Source organism: Poromitra crassiceps, assembly GCF_964638095.1.
Source record: "Poromitra crassiceps genome assembly, chromosome: 11".
Classification (NCBI taxonomy): domain Eukaryota; kingdom Metazoa; phylum Chordata; class Actinopteri; order Beryciformes; family Melamphaidae; genus Poromitra; species Poromitra crassiceps.
The window spans coordinates 31,819,531-31,843,802 of NC_139643.1; the positions used below are offsets into that span (position 1 = coordinate 31,819,531).

Below are 24,272 nucleotides of genomic sequence, written 5' to 3' on the forward strand. Positions count from 1 at the left end.
TCACCTTAGTTAGACCTTCAGTCCAGATCCAGGCTGTATGGATGGAGGGTTTGTGCCTTGCTGGGTTTGAGAAGATGCAGGTTGTCTTAAGAGAGGAGAGCTACTGTGGCCTTCATATTGTCTGACAGACGGTTAAAAGGACAGAACGGCTACTTAGGAACTTGTGCTGTGATTTAGACAGGACAGACATGGATAATGATGATGACAAATAGGCACCAGTGGGACTCCGATTAGCCCATCAGCTCAGAGGGTAACGGAAGAAAAAAAAGACACTGGTCGCTTTGTTAGACAGCTGCTACATTGGTGAGCTGCTACATTGACTATATGCTTCTCCAGGGGTGGGATACAAACGAAAATGTGTGCTGTTCATGGACAGTACAGGGTACAGGGACCATCATAAAATAGCAGTTACTCACAATGCAGTGCATGCTTTGTTGAGTCTACATTGCAGGAGTCAGGTGCCTGAAAATGTGATTTGACCTGTTATATTGTATCCACACACCTCGCTGTGTAAAGAGTGAGACAGAATCTGTTATATTGTATCCACACACCTCGCTGTGTAAAGAGTGAGACGGAGGCTGTGGCCAAGTGAAAAGGCCCCAGAAACATCAGAGAGTGCCGACCATGTGGTTATTGCCAGAAGAACTGTTTTGGAAGATGGAAGGCTAAGTGCATTGCTACTTTAAGATACAGCGTCGTATCAACTCTTCTTCTTCCATTCCATCTCAATGAGTTGCCATTGATATGGTATTGAGTGGACTTCTAATCAACTACATCGTCATCATTGCCACTCGTCGTCGTCATTATAATCATTATCGTAATCATACCATCATGAAGATTAAATACAAGAGATTCATCGGAGTAAACCATGCGGCAAACATTTTCTGTCTCAAAGTACAAAAATCATGACAACTCCATCAGTCTGATAGATAAATGGACAAGTTAAGTGTTGCAGTTGGGGGGTTGGGCAGTAATCATCTCTTTGAAACCCATCATGACGATTTAAATAAATCAAATACATTTCGCCAGATAGAATTCATGCTTTTTTTTCAACCACAGAGCTGTTCTTTTAAATGGATACACAAAGAATAGGACAAGGTACAGTACAAGTGGGGCCAGCCTGAACCAACGCAGGCGAAGACCCCTGGAAAGTCCTCAAGGAGACAGTAGCAAACAAATGACAAAAATTACACTCAGTTCTGGTGTAAGGGTTAAGAAATAGGCTACATTCATAAAACTATACATATACACATACAGTATATAACTTCGGTACAATATTTCAAGCAAAATACATTTGTCAAAACTTTCAGTTGTGTGCTACAACAGTGAAGCGACGCCTCCGACACAAAATAAGGCCATTGTAAACTGAACAAGCCCTCATTTTCACGAGAATGTCAAGGCAGATATCGCTCCGCCTTCTCCATCCTCCTCCGCACTTCCTCTCGAAATAAATCTTTCCTTCTCCTTACAAAAATAAAATACATTTTCAACATAGCGCTCAAGACGATTCAGGATTGATTTAAGATACATTATAAAATAGTTAAGAAGTTTTTGCATGATAAAAATTAGTTTGAGAATGCTCAATGTCAATTGTTACGGGGAGGGGGGGGGCAAGCTTTTGGGCAGGGGGTTACATTCCAAGCAATCAGACCAATGGGAATGTCTCATACAAGCATTTCTATAACCTACAACTACAGAGACTCAGTGCTTGTGGACAGCCTATATACATTCAAAACCTAGCTGAGCTCTGGTGTCTAAAACTGCATGTGGAGCTACAGAAGGACCTGGCTTTCTGAACAAAACCTTCTGTCACATGTCAATTCAGGAGCAGAGACTATTATGTTCTCTCTCTCTCTCTCTCTGATTGCAAGTTTCTGTCTAACTAACAAGTCATCCCAAGCCAATATCACCTCTCTCACAAAATCCAAGCATACGCTGTCAGTCACCTTGCTCTACTACATCCTCTGTTATTTACAGATGTGCCAGTAATCTATTCCCAAGCATCTGTGCATCGATACATCAATCCATGTATCTACCTGCTTCCATCCATCTGCCTATGTGCTAAAGACTAGAGCAGGGCTGTCAAACATATAGCATTCATTGTCTTTGTCTGGCCCACTTGAGCCCAAATTGGGTCCCATGTGGCCCGTGAAATAAAATGAGTTTGACACCCCAAGACTAGAGGTGCCCGAATACCCCGAGGGTTCGACCCGGACCCGGCCAGGTCTCGGGTCAATTCAAAAGAAGAGGCTTCACTATGGGTCTCGGGTCAATTCAAAAGAAGAGGCTTCACTATGGGTCCGGGTCTCAGATTTCCAATGATAGGTTCAGTTTGGTTCTGGGTATTACATTTTCGGGTCTTTTTGTGTTCGGGCAGGACTCTTTGGACCCGTGAAGACCTCTACTATAGGCTCATCCGTTCACCAGGACTTCTGAGCATCACCAAGGCCAGCTCCACAAACTCACGGTTCCCCTAAACAGTCTCCGGATGGGATGGACCACCTAACTCTGCTTTGCCTCCTCCTCGCTCAAGTCTGCTCTCATCCATTCAGCTGCATCCTTATTTCTACAGCTCATTTTAACACGTCCGATTCTGTGTCCAAAGAAATAAAACAATGGTGCGATCCGGGTGAGCCAATGATAATAATGTGACCCCCCCCCCCTAATGTAAACACCCATATGAGAGTAGCAGACTCGAGAAATAATGTGTGAGTGTGAATGTTCATGTTCTAATACCCTGATCCTTAAATTCTCAAACAGAGTTCTTTGCTGTGGTCCACAACTTGACTTGACAAGTGGCTCTATAACAAATATCTACATATTTAAATGATATATCTCTCACTCATGTCTTGCTGACCTCACTATGCATCACACAGTTCAATAAGTACATCCCATTAAAAGACATATAGAAACCACACCCACGCTACAATGTAAAGAAAGGCAATATTTCAACATTTCAGCTTTCCTTTTGGTTCCAGGAATTAAAGAAGCATTTGGGCAAATTTGGCAAAACCTATCTGCCGCCTATGAAGGAAGCTTCTCGTTGGGATGCTCATACATCTCTGTGCATTCTCTTTCCCTATTTTTCAATCATCACAACTTGGTTAACATCATGTAGCTACTTAATATACAGCAAAGGGACACATACAATCTCATACAAGTTCCAAAACATTGGAAATCACATGGAAAAATATCAACAGTAATTTTATAGTTTACCATGGACTACACATTCAGCATTGAACAGGGATGTTTTTGCTCTCTAAGTTATACAGTTCTAAAAATTTAAGTGTCTTCTGAATCAATCTTCTTTCCATTGAATTGATCTCCCCTTTCAACCAAGCTTCTTCTTTTTTTCCACTCCTAGCAATCACAAAAGGTGCGCATTGAAGAGATGTGTGCAAATACCAAGAATATAAGTCCTTATTTTTTACATCATGCCAGCTGTCCACAAAAATAGATTAAAATCAATAAGGTACATAAAATTACTCCATATACATGACCACACGAGTACAGATGCAGCAAGGAATTGCTCCGAAAAAGGAAATAAGAACCCAGACCCCCCATGGTTCCTCTGGAAAGGCTGTATGGTACAGTAGGTACTGGGGGGGGGGGTAAAGGGGGACTTGGGGTGGAGGTGGGCGCGGTTAAGTTCAAAGAGCGTTGAAATGTGAATTCTGCTGGTCTGAGGCGCTGAGAAGACAAAATGCCTTAGATATTCCCTTTTCACAGAATGATGAAGACAGGAATAAACAATACAGTTCAAAGAACATCTCAGCAGTCATCCGAACATATGGCGGTGATAAAAAAAACAAATTGTGAGCTCATAAACTTTTATAGGCTACGTTTTTAATAGCCTATATTAGCTTTAAGACTGCTAACGCCACTCAAATGTGTTGACGATGAAAGATGATCATCTTTATCTTTAGTGTCTTTATCCATAGGTTCGGTGCTGGTCTCAAGACAGGCAGCTTCACAACAGTTCAAAAATATCATCTTAAAGAAAAGCGTAAACATAGCTCAGTTGCCCTGCTACTCCTCTGCTGTCAATGTAAACTCAACCATTATACATTCAACTAGAACAGCCAACAGCTCATTTGTACCTTTTATGTTTTCAAATGCAGATACATTTGTTCAAATACAGCTGAGTGATGTTGCTCATTTTAAGAGGTAAAAATCCTATGAAATATAATAATAATAAATAAATATATAGAAATTAGAAGGATGTATAGCTATTTCAACCATAGGTCAAATTGGCTGCTGCCATATAATTAGGACCCCCTCGAAAACTAGATGGTTAATCTCAAGGGTTTTTCATATATCATAAATTTTTCGTCAATCAGATATCTAACTTATTATTTTATCTACCAAACACAAATAATCACCTACATGTTTTGCCTCATGGTGAGACTACTGTCTTTAAGGGATTTCTGGGTGATTGAAATTGAGCCATTCTTCCTACACAGTAATTTATCAAGTTTATGAATAGTTTTATGCTGTACAGGATTGATGTTGATTCTTTCAGGCATGCCCTTTGGTCAGAAATAAATGACTGTTGCAATTGTTCAGATTTTAGTGCAAAATCAATGGCAGAAATCGCTCAGGGGGGAAAGTGAACTGTTAAATGGAGTAATAGCATCTCTGTTCTGCTGTTCTAGTGGGCCTTTATACCAAACCTCAAAATACACTTTAGATACATTTTCATGCTGGCATTCAGTAGAAATGATTCACACGATGCAGTGCCCCAAAAAAGGAAGAAAAAAAAATACAAAAGTTTGTAATTGAAAACGCATATTTTACAGTAAAGTGCCATTTTTATAGAAGAGGGGGGAAAAACTGTCAGAAAATGCTCTATCGCCCAAGAGTGCTAAATAATGCTTTAGGATCAGTGTTTTGTAGTGTTCCACAATGCCTCTTACACCTGAAACAAGTCAAACCACTTGGCAGGTCGATAATCATCCTGCCGGCAAAATAATAGCGGCGTAAACAACTGTTAAAGTCAGCCATCACAAAGGAAAAAAATGCAGAATGAAAATACAAGTTTACAACATTTATCCAAGATAGGTTGAGTTACAGTCAGTCTGACAAAGGAGTGACTTAGGAGGAAAGTAGGAGTGTTAAAGGTACCAGCTGTGTGTCTGGATGCGATCGACCCAGACGTGGAGACACTGTGAGAGGCACGCATGCCAACTCCACACATTGGTCAGAAAGAGTGTGAAAAAGATGACATCAAAACAGGAGAGAGAGGAACTGCGCCGCCTCCCAGATGTGACTACAAGAACCCCCCCCAGACTAGAAATGGACACATTTCAACAGAACACCTTTGTGCTGCTGAGTGCCCTATGGTAGGAGAGTCCAATAATCTATCAAGGTGAAAGCGGGAGCAAGAATTTGTTCATCAGCAAACGCTGAGCTGGCCGACTACTTTTTCTCTTCTTCTACAGATACGGCTGCTAACGAGTTCCCTGTCACCATAGCCCCGCCTCCTCCCTCACTCAGTGCAGTGCTGTTTTCTCAGGACGGATAGCAAAGTAAATCATGTAGCCATAGCAGTTCTATTACACTGTTCAAGGCAAGCAAAAAAAAGGGGGGGTTTAAGCACTTTAAAAATGTCTCTACAAGGGTCGCAAGCAAACGTGCAGAATGCAGCCGATACGTACATGAACACAAATAAGTATATTACCTATATATATTTATTTATCTATATAGAAACTCTGCCCTGTGGAAATTATAGAATAGCAGTGTTGCTACCTCACATAATAGCCATTATGTGAATGTCCGAGCCTGCCGTCCATATGTTTGTTTGGCCTACCATTCTCAGCTCTTGTGTGAAAGAATGTATCTTTTTTTGCATTACATCTAAGTCATTGACTCTGCTACATATCCATACTTTATATTGTATACTAGTTCAACTACTACTTATAGTAATAATAATAACAATAACAATTGCTTTGGTTTTTAAAAAATAAAGTTTTTTTTTTTCTTAGTTTGGCATAGAGGGTTTAGAAACTGGCATCGGGATGACCCTGGGATGAGTCGTGCCACGGGAATCTGGGATCTGGGAATGCAGAGTGTGGCTCCCAGTGAACCAGGTTGGGATGCGAGGGTGAAAAATGCTACATGTTCTGGTATATTACACGTACGTAATGTTGGATTGGAGTTTTGCTGACTACAGAGACTGAACGGTGGGTGGGTGGGTGGGTGTGTGGCTGTCAAGGTGTCAATGTACAATATAGGATACGGCAGCAAAGGTTTGAGAGTGTGACTTCGATGCAGATGAGATCAGGTACTTGTGCCTACTGTATATGTGAAGTGTGTCTTCATGAGTGTGTGTCTGTGTACGCCGCCTGCCTGTCTTTTGCATTACAAAGACAGTGGTTGTGTATATACAGTACGCGTGCTGTCCGTGTCGGCACGCCTCCGTCTGCGCCCGTGCCTGTGGTTGTGTATGTCTAGGTGCAGGAGGGGCTGGTGGCGCTCTCCAGGGACGACTGCGAGAGGCGTCTGGTGAGCTGTCCGATGCTGGGGTCTGCCAGAGAGGAGGTAGGGAACAGCTTGTACCAGCCGCTGACCGTGGCAGACAGGTCCAAGTCGTCCAGCAGGATCTGGGCCATCCCCATGAAGCACTTGTGGTCCATACGCCCGTAATCCCCCCACACTATTACCTGGAGGAGAGATGGGGAAGGGGGGGGTGTGAGACATGATCCGAGTGGTGGGCGGATTCACAGCAAAAGAGGTGGTGGTACGATGCAACCAAAGGCGTTTATTCACCCCGCAAATGACAGAAGACAAAAACAAACTGGTTGACAAAAATGAGACATGGCTGGGAGCAGCTCTCCACGGTGCTTCCACCTGCAGAGTCAGATCAACAATGACAGCCTTAGTGCATACTCTATCAGGGAGAAGAAAAGCCAGCACTCACAGTTGTCTTTTAATCAAATGGGCAGCTACAGAGGATGCAAACCAAACACTGATGATGGCTGCTTCCTGGTTTGTGCTCTGTATCGGCCCATTTGATTACATTAACAGACAAAAGTGACGACTGACTTTTCTTGCTCGATTGATTAATCTTTGGCTGTGCACCTAAGGTGGATTTTTGGATTGAGTTGTGCTGCACTTGGCAGAGTTTGAGCCTTACAGTATATACTCTGCCACAGGTAATTAACCTGGATGCTACCAACTACAGGGGTGTACTTAATGACATTCAACAATTCAATATACTTCCCCTTTAACCTATCATTATACATTTCTAATAAATACTGTACAGTTTGACAGATGTTGCCCCACCCCCACCCGCACCCCTCTGCTATCCCATCATATGGTCCCTCCCGGAACTTTAAATATAGGTGCTCGGACACCCCAGGGAACTCTTTTGCCCGAACACCCTGGAACACAGACAAAGACAGCACAGGTAAGTGATTGCATGAACCCTTACATTGCACCAATGCAATTGTTAAACTGGTACTCTGGTTAGATACCATCAGTATGCTCTGCAAGAAATATAAGACAAAGTCATTTAAAAAAGAAATGAAAGAATGAATGAATGCTGTACCTGTAGAACTTTACCCTGAGGACTCTCGTCAAACAACAAAGCCTGCTGGTAGGTGGGGTCCAGAGACTTCTTCACTACTTTGGTCTTCTTCTTTGCCAAACACACTCCATTCTCCAGGACATACACCTTAACGTAGGTCGCTGCAACACAGAAGCAACACGGTGACCCTCCCACATGGGTGGACAAATGGAAAGAACCAGCAGTAACTGACATCTTTGGTCAGTTGAGGGTACCTGGTGTGTTCTTGGAGCCTGGTTTGTGGGTCAGCCCTCTGGCCTGGTTGACCTCCACCTCCAGCTGGCCGCCTCTGTCCACCATGCCCACATGGATATCCCCTATGGAGCGAAAACACACCATCCAAAAAGTCTTGTTTACCTCTGTGTTCACACAGCTGGGTTTACATGGAGGCATGTATTACATTATCTAATGATAGCCAGATTAAAAAAGCCACATGAAGAAGACTTGGCCATTCCAAATGACATTTTGTTTGATATAAAAGGGTAAGGTATACATCTTTGATAATCTGCTTATTAGAAGAATCTTAGCAGATATAGCCATGTAAATTGACTACTTTCTTTGCATGGAATACATCATAATTTTTGTGCATGTTCGGTTATTCACATTAAGTCACAATTCAGTGAGTTTCCAGGAATGTCTAAAAAGAGGAAAAAAGCCTAAAAAAGCCTTCTTCTTGTTCATTATAATTATAACGCACACACCTGCTTTAGCCACCATGAGTATTTTTGGTGTCCAACTTGGTTTCATTTAGATTACAGGTGCCAATGTTGAACAGAAGGGGGCGACACAGAGCTTCAAGTCTGCTGTCACATGCAGGCACGGTTGGAAACAGTCTGTTCTGCTCTGTTCTCCACAAGCAATGACCTTTGCATCAAAGATTTATATCTCATGCAAGAATAACAGCTGAGAGAAAACACTAGTACTGTATTGTGTTCCATTTTTATGAGCTGCTGTGCATCTGAAACATAGCATTTCAGCTGTTGGCATATGGCTGTAGAATTAAATTGTTTCCAAGAGCCTAGTGTCTACAAATGTTAACATATTCTTTTATTATGCCATTAATTAGCTAAGTGTGTCTGGTTGCTAATGAGTCACATTAACTGTCGAGTATCAGAGTGCTTCGCTGTTTTGTCAGCATTAGTCTGACAGATGCTTAAGAAAAGTGCATTCTACTTCCACTCCAGAACTGATTTCCTCTCCCCATCACATCCACAACCTCTTTCTCATATCTCCACCAAACATCCTCTGTACCCACATGCAGGCAATCAAACGCCAGCAAAAACCCAGACAAGATGATGCACCTAAAGCTCTGCACTTGTATCGCCTGAGAAGAACAGCGCTATAACAAGAAAAAACGATTTGAGCAGAAAAGGGTGGCGTCGTCGGTCCATGTGTCTTTTGTTCACTTACCCATGGAGGGGGTGGCTAGTGTCTGCCGGCCTACGATCTGGGCGGGGCCTAGTCCGTCGAAGAAGTCGCTGAACTGGCTCTCTGGTCCCAGGCGAGTGGTAGGGAAGACAAACCTGAAAAAGAGAGAGGGAACGGAATTAATGGATGGATGGATGGAATGAGAAATGGAGGAATGGATTGATGACAGATCAGAAGATGGGTGGAAAGGAGATGGAAGGCCAAATGCATACAGATGTTGTCTGTTTCGAAATACCCTATTGCTGCAAAAATACTGCCACAGTTAGTCTCCCAGTAGCCAGCCGTAGAGATACGATACATCTACATCTGGAACACAACTCTGAAAAGTGGTTAACACGTGGCCCCCAAGGCAAAAAAAAAAAGAGGCGTGACATAGATATGAATTGACCAACCACGGATGACATGACGGATTTCCGTAACAGGCCAGCTAATCAGATTCCGCCGCATGATTCCTGTCGGCGGAACCCGGAAATTTGACTTGCGATTCAGCCCCTTCCGTCACTGGAAGTGTACTGATGTAAGACGTTGGGTCTGACCATGTGAGACTATGCCACAGTGGTCGCGGTATTGGTTGGATTTTTTCTGTTTGTTTGCACCAGTAAGAGTCCACCAAGATGTCAAATGAAAGCTGAGAATCCACAGATTCCAGTGGTATTAGTCTGATCACCCTACGACTGAACTAGCAGCCAAAGAAAAACACTTGCTGCTGCGACAGGAGGCGGCAATAGAGTACTGCAGGACCCAGATGTTAGCACTTCCTGGTTCCCTCGTCTCAAAGTCAATGGGATTTTTGTATAGGGATTTTGGCTAAATGCCTAAAATATGGTCTGTGGTTAACAAAGCTTCATGAAACTGCGATCTTTGTCTTCAGCAAGATAACTTTCACAAATGAGGATGACTTTTATGATTTCTGAAGTGTAAATGTGATTGTTAAAAATTGTGATTTTCAGAAAACGCTTCAAAGATGATCTTGCTGAACACAAAGATCGCAGTTTCATTAATTTTTCTTAACCACAGATTTTATTTCAGGCATTTAACCAAAATCCCCCATACAAAAATCCCATTGACTTCCAGAGGAGGGAACCGGCGTGATGCTAACTTCCTGGTTGGCCTACATAAATACAGCATCATCCCTGCGGTACTCTATAGGGTACTTTGAAGCAGGTCAAATCTGTAGACATGGATGAGGTGAATGGCTGGTTTAACTGATCGGTGGAAGAACAGAAGGCTGGACAGAGGAGCGGAGGCTGGTTCCTCACGTTCCGTCGGAGCTGTTGGAGTTGGTGCTGCCGTCGGTGGACTCCTTGCTGCCCTGCCGCGTCATCCGGTTCCTCATCTCCACGGCGATGCCGGTCTCCGTGCTCCGCCGGATGGTGCTGCGAAGCTTCTTGGTGCCGCCATCTGAAACAAACACGGGAGGCGGGTCACAACTCTCGTTCACCGCCTTTATTTCAGCGGGATAATCCTCTCAGCACAATAATCGGCTTGCCGGGAGAGAGTCATCGGCTCCTCTGATAAGGAAGTCAGGTATTCTATAGGCTGGGATTATTTAGGCTCGCATGCCTGCATTCATCTAGGCGTAATTGGTATGAGATGACCGAGAACTGGAACAATGCATCTCACAGGTTAATCCGAGAGTAGATGTTTCCTCAGGGATGATTTAAATAACTTCCCATTCAAGTGTCTTCGTTTCTGAGCTTATAAGACAAAAACGATCCACATGATCGCTGCCTTTGAGGAAGCTCAGAGAGGAGAGGAGAGAGGAGGAGGTTTGAGTCAGTCCTAACTAACAACACATCTCTCTCGCCGCTTATTTTGGAGCGTGTTCGCTCAGGCGAGAAGCCAATCTCGCCTACGATCGAATGGGACGTCCCGGCACTGCTGGAAAATCTCTATTTCTCAGGCATCATGACAGATAGAAATGTGGATACACACACATGCATAAAGCTGCTTTTACAATGGTTGCTATGAGTAGGGGCCAGCAAGGATTTAGGAGCCCTGCCAAGCCTGACTTGCTAAGTACACAAACGTGGCTGTGACTTACAACTGAACATTTAGCCCACTTCATAGAAAATACCTACCCAGAATGCAACAGCACACACTGTTGTGTTGATAAGGTGAGCTGTTAACTAGGAGTTTATATGAAGATCGTAGCTTGTATTCAATGTCCTAGTTAACAGCTATCCTCCTCTGAACAGCTCTGTTCTCACCTTATCAACAGTGTGTTGTTCTAGTACCTTTGAATTCACTTTGTGGATGATCAAATCTGATGACGGTGATTTATGAAAATATGAATTATGTTCAGTATGTATGTAACTGCTTCTAACGAACTCACTGGTTCGGGTGAAATGATGCTTGCTCTATCCTGCTGTTAGGAAGTGAAATACTACGTTACACCAGCCTGATATCAGACTGAAGAGAGAGAGTGAGAGAGATGTATCAGATTTTCCTTCACTGCTGTCCACCACTGTACATAATAAACCAATATTAAATCCACCACACACACACACACACACACACACACACAAAATGTCACAGTGACACTAGACAGCTCTAGTGTCTGTAATGCACACACACACACACACACACACACACACACACACACACACACACACACACACGCACACGCACAGCACTGTCCTGTTGACTCAGACATGATGAAGAAGCTGTTGATAGTAATGGAGTGTGTGACAGCGGCTTCATAAAGACATTAGCGTCAACCTACCCGACGACTAATTTCAGACACGTCTTTTTGACAGCACTCGCTGGTTTGGCACAATGTTCTAATCCTGCACGGAGGTTGGAATCTCTTGAAAATATTGCCTTAAATCTTTTATAAACATCGGCCTTTTCGACATCGCTGGTCCGCAGCTTCATTCAAATCATCTCTCAAGAACTATCAAACTAAATAAATGCCCGCAAAACGGTTTACAGTTTTCGGATATGTGTGTGAGATCATGTGCAATATAAATGAGCATTGTTTTTCGGTGGCGTTCTCCTTTAGCTCAACTCTCCAGTGAACGTAGTTCATTTGGAGATTGCCTTGCAAGCTGCAAGTAAATCATTGGCTTCCAAAGCAGTAAGGAGCCCGACTCCATCAGCTCTCAGCGCTGCTCCGGCGTGCTTCATTATGCTGCAGTTGTGGCTGCTGTAGAAAGTCATACATCACCTTGTGAGAGCAGCTCAGATGTTTAAATGGTGCAGTGAAGTCACCGGAGGAGACTTTCACGAGCAGTCGCTGCTGCTTGTTTGCCAGTAACGTGCAGACCCAGGTACAGCCCATCTTCACTTGATTAGACCAAACAACTCCAAGCTCATTAAGCATCCTCACCGTGCCCGGCCCATCACCATGACAACCACAGATACCCCGCATCATCATCAACACATCACTATGGAGATAAACAGATACAGCAAACAAAGACACTTGATGCGATAGGGCGGGTGTTTCACAAGAGGACAGAAGGGCTTTGATAGAGTGATAGTGAAACAACAACAAATAACAGACAATACACACACGCACGTGTGTGTGTGTGTGTGTGTGTGTGTGTGTGTGTGTGTGTGTGTGTGTGTGTGTGTGTGACTCTATTTCATATTTATATTCCTATTGTTCTGTTTTCTGTTTCTTGTATGCTATGTTTCATTATGTGTTGCTTTTTTTCTGCTCTTTGTTATATTTGACGTCCTGTGGACTGGAGCCTCCCGGCCTAAGAATGTCACACGAGTGTAGGCCTACTTGTACAAACGGAGTGACAATACCAATCTTGAATCTTGAAGAAAAGAATGGCAGAGGAGAGACAGACAGAGAGAGAGAGAGACAGAGGACAGAGGAGAGACAGACAGACAGACAGACAGAGAGAGAGAGAGAGAGACAGAGGACAGAGGAGAGACAGACAGACAGACAGACAGACAGAGAGAGAGAGAGAGACAGAGGACAGAGGAGAGACAGACAGACAGACAGAGAGAGAGACAGAGAGAGAGAGAGAGAGAGAGAGGACAGAGGAGAGACAGACAGACAGACAGACAGACAGAGAGAGAGAGAGAGAGAGAGAGAGAGAGAGAGGACAGAGGAGAGACAGACAGACAGACAGAGAGAGAGAGAGAGAGAGAAGGAAAGAGGGAGAGATGGGAAAAGAAAGGACAGTAAAATGAGTGTTGGATGCAGGCATGTTGAGAATGATGGTCCCATGTGCTTGGTAGATGAGAAGAGGGGTGCTGCTTCTGCCTTCTATTTATAATCCTGCCGTCAATTTCCAACTCTGTGTGTGTGTGTGTGTGTGTGTGCGTGTGTGCATGCGTGTGCGTGCATGTGTGCGTGTGTGTGCATGTGTGCGCGTGTGTGTGCGTGCGTGCGTGCGTGCATGTGAAACATCACACCCAGACAAACTCCATCCAGCGCTCCTGCTGCCATGACAACCCCCGCCCTCGGATACGGACCCAGACGGGCCACCTGAGACAACTCTGGCGCCATGCGACAGCCTCATCTCCTATCACTTTTTTAAATGAATTTATCAAGGCAAAATGTAAAGCAAACTTCAGAGTAACGGCCGCACTCTAACACTGTCACTGTAACAGTCATCCTAACTCTATTGCTGTCCTGGTTGCAGCTATTCCATAACAGAATCATGCGGTGGGGGGGGGGGGGGGGGGGGGGGGGGTAAGGTTACAGTCTGCGTATGACATTTCATAAAGGGTCGATTGAGTGTATATGTAGGTAGGCACATGAGGCTGAAGTATGAAACCGTGGACTGAAACATTGATACAGTAAGAACAGACGTATATGGTAGGTTAAGGTTAGGCTGTAAAATAGCTAGATTGTTTGCCTATAATCTGCTCCTGCGTACCTTGCGTTTTTCCACTTTTCTCTTGCCATGATGTCTCTTCTTTCTTGCCATGCTTGTTTTATACAAGTTGTTCAGTTCTGTTTATTGATTGTGTTTACTTACTGTAGATCGCGCTAGATGCATCTGTAAAGTCCTTTGAGGGATGCTTGTGAATTAGAGCTATAGAAATAAACTTCACTTGACTTAACACACATACAGCAATGAGTTGGGCGTCTTCAGTTCACGCCCCCCTTTTTGGACAATGAAACGGCTATTCAGTCCACTTCATTTGCACACTTGTTGCTCATTTGCCAGTGAGGCCCCTCCCCTCTCATCAGCATCCACCGCCCCCCCCCCTCTCATCAGCATCCCCCCCCCCCCCCGCCCCCCCCCCCCTCTCATCAGCATCCCCCCCCCCCCTTCCCGAGCGGAGTGAAGCAGTGATCTCTTCCTTCCCTATTTAATCCCCTCCTCCTCGCCTGCGCTTTCCCTTCCATTGGTTTCCATGGCGATGCCGTCTGCATTGCACCAAGAGCCCCGGCTCCCTCGCTCACAAGCCTTTCCCCTCTCTCTCTCTCTCTCTCTCTCTCTCTCTGTCTCTCTCTTCTCATTCGCTCACATGGTCTCTCGCTCTCTCAAAGTATCACTCTTCATCAAGTAACCCCCCCCCCCCCCCGCTTCTCTCTCTCTCTCTCTTCAGCCACTTCTCACAGTACTCTTCCTTTTATTGCCACTCCATAAGTCCATCTCTTTGTTTCGGCCACTGTCTTTTTTCTTGTCCATTTCTCCCCGCTCCGTCCCCTCCGTCCCCTCCATCCTCCACAGCCTCCACAGCCACACCACCCGCTCTCCTCTTCTTCCTCTCATTCCCAATCACCCTATCATCATTTTCACATGTTCTTTTTTTTGCCACTCATCTTTTGTCCTCTGTCCATCTCTCTCATCTCCATCTATTTGCTTTGTCCATCCAATCTCTGTACTCATTTTCTCCTCCCCGTCCTGTTTACCAACTTTGTTACACGCTCTTACGACCAGATACACACATCCTCAGAGAGGTAATTGGACCGAGTCAGATATATACTATGCTGTTCAAGTAGCGTTCAAGAGCTAAAATAACCACATTACATAAGCTGTTGTGTTGCGCTGTGCTAGAAGAGGGCTTCTTGATCTAAATGTGCTACAAGGCAGTTAAAGCGGTTCCTGTCGGCATCATACGATGAGTAATACTTAGTCCCTGAAGACTCATGGAGCTCACAGAAATGTGCAACCCAGGGAGCAATCATACACACACACACACACACACACACACGTGCACGCACGCACACACACACACACACACACCCTGCTTCTTTTCCCCTAACAGCAAGGAGTTCCAACGGCAGGAAGTAGTGCGTGGGAGGATCACGCTATTCCCCCCAGTTCCCCTCCCCCGGTGGCATGACCGACCAGAGGAGGCAATTGTGCAGCAACCAGGATTTATACCCCACCGGCTTCCCACCCGCAGACATGGCCAATTGTGTCTGTAGGAACGTCTGACCAAGCCGGAAGTACCGCTGCTGGGAATTGAACCGGTGTCTCCGGTAGGGGAGTGCTTTTACCTCGACACTACCCAGGTCCCAGACACCCACACACACACTTTCCTTAAGTGTGTCATTCAATAGTCTTATGCAAGCCACAAGCTTGACCACTACCCGCATCTGTAACTACTGCATGAGATGGCGAAGAGGAGGCTCTGAAGAAAAAGAGAAGGGTATGATATAGACATTTTTCATGGGGACCATTTTGTGTCGAAAAGGCAGTGTAAACACAGGTGCAAGCAAAACACTAATGAGGGTTTCCAAACTTCCATGATTGGAATTTTGAAACCCTCATTAGTGTGTTGCTTGCACCTGTGTTTACCCTGCCAATTTTACACAAAATGCATGCTAACCTATGGCAAGATGGAGTCGCAGGGAATGAGATGAGGATGAGAGAAGAGAGATAAGAAGTGGGGATGGAGAGAATTAATAGCAGAGGGAAAGAAAGAACGATGGAATTACTGAAAATGCCAACAATGCAGAAAAGAGCCACACATCACATGCACACTCACGCATGATGTATAGCACCTCCGTTTGTGCGTGCGTGCATATGTGTGTGTGCATATGTGTGTGTGTGGGTGCATGTGTGTGTGTGTGTGTGCATGTATGTGTGTGCATGCATGCATGTGTGTGTGTGTGTGTGTGTGTGTGTGTGTGTGTGCATGTGTGCGTGCACGTGTGTGCATGCGTGCATGTGTGCATGCGTGCATGTGTGTGTGCATGCATGTGTGTGTGCGTGCATGTGTGTATGTGTGCGTGCGTGCATGTGTGTGTGTGCATGTGCGTGCGTGCATGTGTGTGTGTGCGTGCGGGCGTGCATGTGTGTGCATGTGTGTATGTGTGCGTGCATGTGTGTGCGTGCGTGCATGTGTGTGTGTTCGTGCATGTGAGTGTGTGTGTGCGTGCGTGCATGTGTGTGCGCGTGCGTGCTCAGTAGATGATTAAGGCTACTCTGACATTTGGAGAGAACACTGATGAAGCCTTTCTCATTACGTGCTGTAATATAGAATGCTGTTTTTAGCCTGCCGGCTGCACCCGCATGCCTATTGGATGCCCCGGTGACGCCAGCGATCCGCCACGCATAGCAACGGTAACCATGGGTGTTGGAGATGAAAGATCTGTTGTGGTGTGTCCACCGCCAGACCCCCGCTAAGTTTGGACAGAGGGAAGATTCATATATAGAGGTATGAGTAATAAGGAGAAAAGAGGTATATATAGGGTGTGTGTATATATAGCATCCGTGGTAAGAATCGCATTCATGTTACATACAGTAGAGTGAGGTTGCATAAGTTTATAGCCAGTGAAAATGAAAAGGTATAGGTAAACTCTGACCGCCGGTTGATCATCAAATGGCAAACAACCACCAATATGCTCCAAAATCTATTCTATTTTCAGAAAAGCATCAAATTAACCTGACGCTGCCAGATGCTTTGTTTTCACATAACCATCTGGCAACGAGTCGCTCAGGAAACCGTTTCAAAGGAACTTTCAAAAGATACCTGTCAGCAGGTGATGATTGGATGAACCATCTGTCTATCACGGGCTCGCTCTCGCTGGCATTGCACCCAAAGCCCGCCCGTAGCAGTCTCGTAGAACACTGATTGGTGCAAACCACTGGTGGTTCGCATTCAAACCAATAGACTGGAGCGTGGCAAGATGGATTTGTCATGTGATTGTGACCTCATGATCCCACGTGAATCCAGCTGCCTCGCAAGCTTATTCAATTACAGTATGTCTTATTTCACCCCTAATTCCCTATCCTCATATAACTTCAGTTACAGTAACATCAGTTTGATAATACTGCCTATGAATTCACATCAAAAAGGTTCATATCGGCCCTATTATATCAGTTCATATCAAGGTTATGAATTTGAGCTACAGTAATGATGCCACTTCTTGACATCGGTCCACATGTATGACATCAACAAACAGCATGCAAGCCAAAAAAAAAAATTGTGTGGATTGTGTGTGTGTGTGTGTGTGTGTGTGTGTGTATAAGTGAATCACATTACCTGTAACAACTCAAGCAGAGACACAAGCCAGGGAGCGGTCACTGCAAAGCGATTAGCCCGTCTCAGTAACATGTTCCGTAGGAAATGATTTCTTGAAATATAAAACCTTTATGTGAGGCAGGATGTCTGTCAGGGAGTTAATATGCCACACAGGCTCATATCTAATGACAATTAATTACAATGAGGAAAAGAGCCGTCTCATTCAGATGTAATTTCCTCTTGATTACTCCACTCATGCTGATGGCTAAACGATGCAAGATGGCTGACCGACAGAAAGGAAGGGAGGATGGAATCAGAGAGACAGAGACAGTCAAAGCCTCGTGACAAATACCTATCTCAAGTCAAGCACTGAACAGAATGTACCACTATTATACCAACAGAGAGAGAGAGAGAGAGAGACAGAGAGGGAGACAGACAGACAGAGAGAGACAGACAGAGAGGGAGACAGAGAGACAGAGAGAGACACAGAGAGAGAGAGAGAGAGAGAGAGAGAGAGAGAGACAGAGAGAAATCTGAAGTTGTCTGGTCTCAGGTTTAGAGCTATAATTCCACTTATTTCCAATCCAATTTGGCTTGTTTCAGGTAATTCCTTGGCGGGGGAAACTTTGTGGAACTGTAAAGAAGCAGGACCTGGCCACTTTGAGCTGTGCTAGCTAACTTGCTGTTATATTATTCTTATTATTTTGCAGTGTAGCTGCACAGTCTCTGTAGGCTTTGAAACAGACTTCAAAATCAACCTGCCCAAGGTCCGCCTTGGCTGAGATGGAATGGTGTGTCTGTGTGTGAGTGTGTGTGACTGTGCGTGTGTGTGTGAGTGTGTGTGTGTGTGTGTGTGTGTGTGTGTGTGTGTGTGTGAGTGTGTGTGTGTGTGTGTGTGTGTGTGTGTGTGTGTGAGTGTCTGTGGCTGTGTGTGACTGTGCGTGTGTGTGTGTGTGTGTGTGTGTGTGAGTGTGAGTGTGTGTGAGTGTGTGTGCTGCTCCTATGCACCAAGAGCTACACTCACGTGCCCCCTTTTTATTTTGCTGCACCATTTCAGCCAAAAGACGGGGAGGGCAGGGAGGGAGAGAGGGGGGGAGAGAGAGGGGGAGGGCAGGGAGGGAGGGAGAGGGCAGGGAGGGAGGGGGAGGGAGGGAGAGGGCAGGGAGAGAGAGAGACCGGGAGGGAGGGAGACGGGGAGGGCAGGGAGGGAGGGAGGGAGGGAGAGAAAAAGAGGGGGAGTGCAGGGAGAGAGAGGGGGAGGGCAGGGAGGGAGAGGGAGCTGGAGAAATACAGCAGGCAGCAGGTTGTGTATGTTCTGTGTGTGGAGTGTTTACAGCACTCTGCGCAGAGAGGAGTGGTTATGAAACCCTGATTACACTTCTCTTACACACACACACACACACACACACACACACACGCACGCACGCATGCACGCACGCATACACACACACACACACACACACACACACACACACACACACACACACACACACACACACACACACACACACACACACACACACGCCTGGTGACTCACCTAACACAATTCTCAGCTCAGTGACACACTAATTTTCTGCCTGTTAATTAGGGATGTCAATTTTCGGTTAATTTCACTTTCGATTAACCGACGCTAATAATCGATTAACCTATCGGTTAATTCATAATTTTTTAATATAAAATATTGTCTATTTACTCAATGAACTCATGCCCAAACAAGGCGTGTCTATTTAGATGCTGAAATGTTAATGCTTTTTGTGTTAGAATTTCTAACACAAAAAGCATTAACAAGCATTAACAAAAAGCATCAACATTTCAACACAAATTATTTTTGTGTTAGAATTTGTAACACAAAAAGCATTAACATTTCAGCATCTAAATAGACACGCCTTGTTTGGGCATGAGCTCATTGAGTAAATAGACCAAAAAAAAAAATTTTTTTTTTTTTTTTTTTTTTTTAATATTAACTGATAGACCGACAGCAATAACCGAACAACGACGTTAGCGACGGTTAATCGATTAACGGTTAACCGTTGACATCCCTACTGTTAATGCCTTGCTGTGCTCATGTTCGGGGGCGGTTGCCAAATCTGAGAGCTCTCGCTCTATTAGTAGGGGTTGCCAGATCAGCTAAAAGCCCCCCCACATACAGTACGCAATATTTTTTTCCCATGATGGCGAAGGCATGACCCACCTCTCTCTGCCTCTGATTGGCTGACTGTACTCGGCTGCTCCCACCTTCTTTCCAGGCGAGCCAGAAGTATCTCAAACGTGAGCAGCAGGTGCAAAACAATCATTAAATCAACAAGCATGAGATACTTCATTATATGGAACGTTACAATAGCAAACCCTATATCTGAGTTATTTCGGCCTACTTAGCCTATTGCACAGACGTGTAATTTTTTACACTGGCACGCCTGTGGGAAAACAGTGACATTATAGTATAGAAATTAGAAAATAGCAAATTAATCATTTAGCAGCTGAGCTCAAGCTTTGTGCAGCATGCTAAAGGCGAAGCAAGCTTATTAATATCATAGAGCTTCGCTAAATATAAAGGAAGCCATTGTGTCAGTTTGCAGGTGTGGCGTTTTACATGTGAGATGAACTCACACCTGGTTGCAAAAAGACGCTGTTTTAGGAATGCATGATACTGTATATCGGCAATCATATCGGTATTGGCCCGATGAGCAAAATAACAGCAATGTTCATATCGGTTATCAGTATTGACCACAATTTTCATAGAGGAAACAATGTGGTAAATCTATGATTCATAGGCTTTTCCAAATGTTTTGGAAATAAAGAAAGACTTTTTCAAATTCACAGCGTTTATATTACATGTGCTTTTCACTAGCAAAACACCCATTGCTGTGTGACTGGCCATTAGTCAGGCCTCGCTCACAGAATTGGCATGCAGCCTCTCCTCTCTCTCCCCAGGGGGGTTTCATAGTCCACTTCAAAGGCTGATTACAACTCACATGTGGGCTCCTCCACTCTGGAACAACTGTAGGCTCCTCCACTATGGAGCTCTCCATGGTGCTGAACCTGCCTTGAGTCATTTTGGCCACTAATTAGCCAATAGCCCATTTTCCCCCATTTAGTCGGCCCAGATTATACCTAATTCAAAAATAAGTCACCCACAGGGGGTGCTCTTTACACTTCCTGAAAGATTCAGCGCCATCGCACGTAAAATGGCATAGTGGCCAAATTTCTGCTCACTCACAGACACACAGACACTTGACATTCTTATTGTAGGATGTACATTTGATTATCATAGAAACTTGTTTTCTTCATCGGCCATAACAGCAATGTTAATAATATCGCTTATCGGTATCGGCCAAAATTTTCATATCAGCGCATCCCTATGTTTTACCTCCATAGGAATCATGATGTGAGGCAAAATCCAGACACACAGACAGCAAAGCCTACCTGTACAGACACACACACACACACACACACACACACACACACACACACACACACACACACACACACACACACACACACAGACACACACACACACACACGCGCACGGCAGACAGCAGGTAAGAAAGACAGAGTCACAGTTGAATGCCTCACAAATCCGTCTGGCTAAGAATAGAGCATGGGACATGGAGGCGAGGGGGTGGGTGGGTGGGGGGGGGGGTCGAGACAACATGATAGAGAGTCTGAGTGAAAGAGAGAGAGAGAAGGAGATGAAGGGAGGAGAGATAAAGGAGGCAGAGACAGTTAGGATGTGTGGTGGTGAGCAGGAGGAAATACAAAGAGTCTGTAATGAGAGAGACAGTTAGGATGTGTGGTGGTGAGCAGGAGGAAATACAAAGAGTCTGTAATGAGAGAGACAGTGAGGATGTGTGGTGGTGAGCAGGAGGAAATACAAAGAGTCTGTAATGAGAGAGAGTGAGGATGTGTGGTAGAGCAGGAGGAAATATAAAGAGTCTGTAATGAGAGACACAGTGAGGATGTGTGGTGGTGAGCAGGAGGAAATACAAAGAGTCTGTAATGAGAGAGAGTGAGGATGTGTGGTGGTGAGCAGGAGGAAATATAAAGAGTCTGTAATGAGAGACACAGTGAGGATGTGTGGTGGTGAGCAGGAGGTAATACAAAGAGTCTGTAATGAGAGAGAGTGAGGATGTGTGGTGGTGAGCAGGAGGAAATACAAAGAGTCTGTAATGAGAGACACAGTGAGGATGTGTGGTGGTGAGCAGGAGGAAATATAAAGAGTCTGTAATGAGAGAGACAGTGAGGATGTGTGGTGGTGAGCAGGAGGAAATATAAAGAGTCTGTAATGAGAGACACAGTGAGGATGTGTGGTGGTGAGCAGGAGGAAATATAAAGAGTCTGTAATGAGAGACACAGTGAGGATGTGTGGTGGTGAGCAGGAGGAAATATAAAGAGTCTGTAATGAGAGACACAGTGAGGATGTGTGGTGGTGAGCAGGAGGAAATATAAAGAGTCTGTAATGAGAGACACAGTGAGGATGTGTGGTGGTGAGCAGGAGAAAATACAAAGAGTCTGTAATGAGAGAGACAGGATGTGTGGTGGTGAGCAGGAGGAAATACAAATAGTCTGTAATGAGAGAGAGTGAGGATGTGTGGTGGTGAGGAGGAGGAAATACAGAGTCTGTAATGAGAGAGACAGTGAGGATGTGTGGTGGTGAGCAGGAGGAAATACAAAGAGTCTGTAATGAGAGAGAGTGAGGATGTGTGGTGGTGAGCAGGAGGAAATACAGAGTCTGTAATGAGAGAGACAGTTAGGATGTGTGGTGGTGAGCAGGAGGAAATACAAAGAGTCTGTAATGAGAGAGACAGTGAGGATGTGTGGTGGTGAGCAGGAGGAAATACAAAGAGTCTGTAATGAGAGAGACAGTGAGGATGTGTGGTGGTGAGGAGGAGGAAATACAAAGAGTCTGTAATGAGAGAGACAGTGAGGATGTGTGGTGGTGAGCAGGAGGAAATACAAAGAGTCTGTAATGAGAGAAAGTGAGGATGTGTGGTGAGCAGGAGGAAATACAAAGAGTCTGTAATGAGAGAGAGTGAGGATGTGTGGTGGTGAGCAGGAGGAAATACAAAGAGTCTGTAATGAGATAGACAGTGAGGATGTGTGGTGGTGAGCAGGAGGAAATACAAAGAGTCTGTAATGAGAGAGACAGCGAGGATGTGTGGTGGTGAGCAGGAGGAAATACAAAGAGTCTGTAATGAGAGAGACAGGATGTGTGGTGGTGAGCAGGAGGAAATACAAAGAGTCTGTAATGAGAGAGAGTGAGGATGTGTGGTGGTGAGCAGGAGGAAATACAAAGAGTCTGTAATGAGAGAGAGTGAGGATGTGTGGTGGTGAGCAGGAGGAAATACAAAGAGTCTGTAATGAGAGAGACAGTGAGAATGTGTGGTGGTGAGCAGGAGGAAATACAAAGAGTCTGTAATGAGAGAGACAGTGAGGATGTGTGGTGGTGAGCAGGAGGAAATACAAATAGTCTGTAATGAGAGAGACAGGATGTGTGGTGGTGAGCAGGAGGAAATACAAAGAGTCTGTAATGAGAGAGACAGTTAGGATGTGTGGTGGTGAGTAGGAGGAAATACAAAGAGTCTGTAATGAGAGAGACAGTGAGGATGTGTGGTGGTGAGCAGGAGGAAATACAAATAGTCTGTAATGAGAGAGGGTGAGGATGTGTGGTGGTGAGCAGGAGGAAATACAAAGAGTCTGTAATGAGAGAGACAGTTAGGATGTGTGGTGGTGAGTAGGAGGAAATACAAAGAGTCTGTAATGAGAGAGACAGTGAGGATGTGTGGTGGTGAGCAGGAGGAAATACAAATAGTCTGTAATGAGAGAGACAGTGAGGATGTGTGGTGGTGAGCAGGAGGAAATACAAAGAGTCTGTAATGAGAGAGAGTGAGGATGTGTGGTGGTGAGCAGGAGGAAATACAAATAGTCTGTAATGAGAGAGAGCTGAGCAAAGAGAACGTTGAGAGAGAGACGTTGAGAGAGAGATACGGTAAAAGCTTTTAGACACAGGAGTAAGGTTTCACATCTCATGTGTGAGGAGAGTCAATATGCTTCAAAATAAATGAATGTGTGTGTGTGTGTGTGTGTGTGTGTGTGTGTGTGTGTGTGTGTGTGTGTGTGTGTGTGTGTGCGTGCGTGCATGCGTATGTGTGTGTGTGTGTGTGTGTGTGTGTGTGCGTGCGTATGTGTGTGTGTGTATGTGTGTGTGTGTGCGTGCGTATGTGTGTGTGTGTGTGTGTAAATGAGAGAATAGGGCATCAGTCACTTGAAATAGCAAGTCACTTGAAATAGCAGTTCAAAAGGCACACTAGGATTTTTAGCGAAAACAAAAACAAAATCAGAGTCATCCTCATTCCAAACACGCACGCACGCACACACCCCGCCCCCACCCCCCCACGCACGCACTCACCCCGCCCCCACGCACGCACACCCCCCGCCCCCACCCCCCCACGCACGCACACCCCCCGCCCCCATCCCCCCACGCACGCACACACTCCGCCCCCACCCCCCCACGCACGCCCCCACCCCGCCCCCACCCCCCCACTCACCCCACCCCCACCCCCCCACGCACGCACACACCCCGCCCCCACCCCCCCACGCACGCACACACCCCGCCCCCACCCCCCCACGCACGCACTCACCCCGCCCCCACGCACGCACACCCCCCGCCCCCACCCCCCCACGCACGCACACCCCCCGCCCCCATCCCCCCACGCACGCACACACTCCGCCCCCACCCCCCCACGCACGCCCCCACCCCGCCCCCACCCCCCCACGCACGCACTCACCCCCCCCCCCCACCCCCCCACGCACGCACACACCCCGCCCCCACCCCCCCACGCACGCACACACCCCGCCCCCACCCCCCCACGCACGCACTCACCCCGCCCCC

At 45.7% G+C, this 24,272-nt stretch overlaps 1 protein-coding gene across 1 annotated transcript in view; it reads right to left on the reverse strand.

Annotated features, from left to right (window-relative positions):
• Positions 1-6,449: 6,449 nt before the first annotated feature.
• The window catches only part of rims3 (regulating synaptic membrane exocytosis 3), a gene marked incomplete at both ends in the record, with an annotated part of 29,187 nt that continues 11,364 nt past the window's right edge, over positions 6,450-24,272 (reverse strand). The window contains 5 exons of the mRNA XM_083646153.1: positions 6,450-6,662; positions 7,550-7,689; positions 7,783-7,884; positions 8,978-9,090; positions 10,255-10,396. Of these exons, the coding sequence (XP_083502279.1) occupies positions 6,450-6,662; positions 7,550-7,689; positions 7,783-7,884; positions 8,978-9,090; positions 10,255-10,396 (710 nt within the window). The remainder of the gene's footprint in view (positions 6,663-7,549; positions 7,690-7,782; positions 7,885-8,977; positions 9,091-10,254; positions 10,397-24,272) is intronic.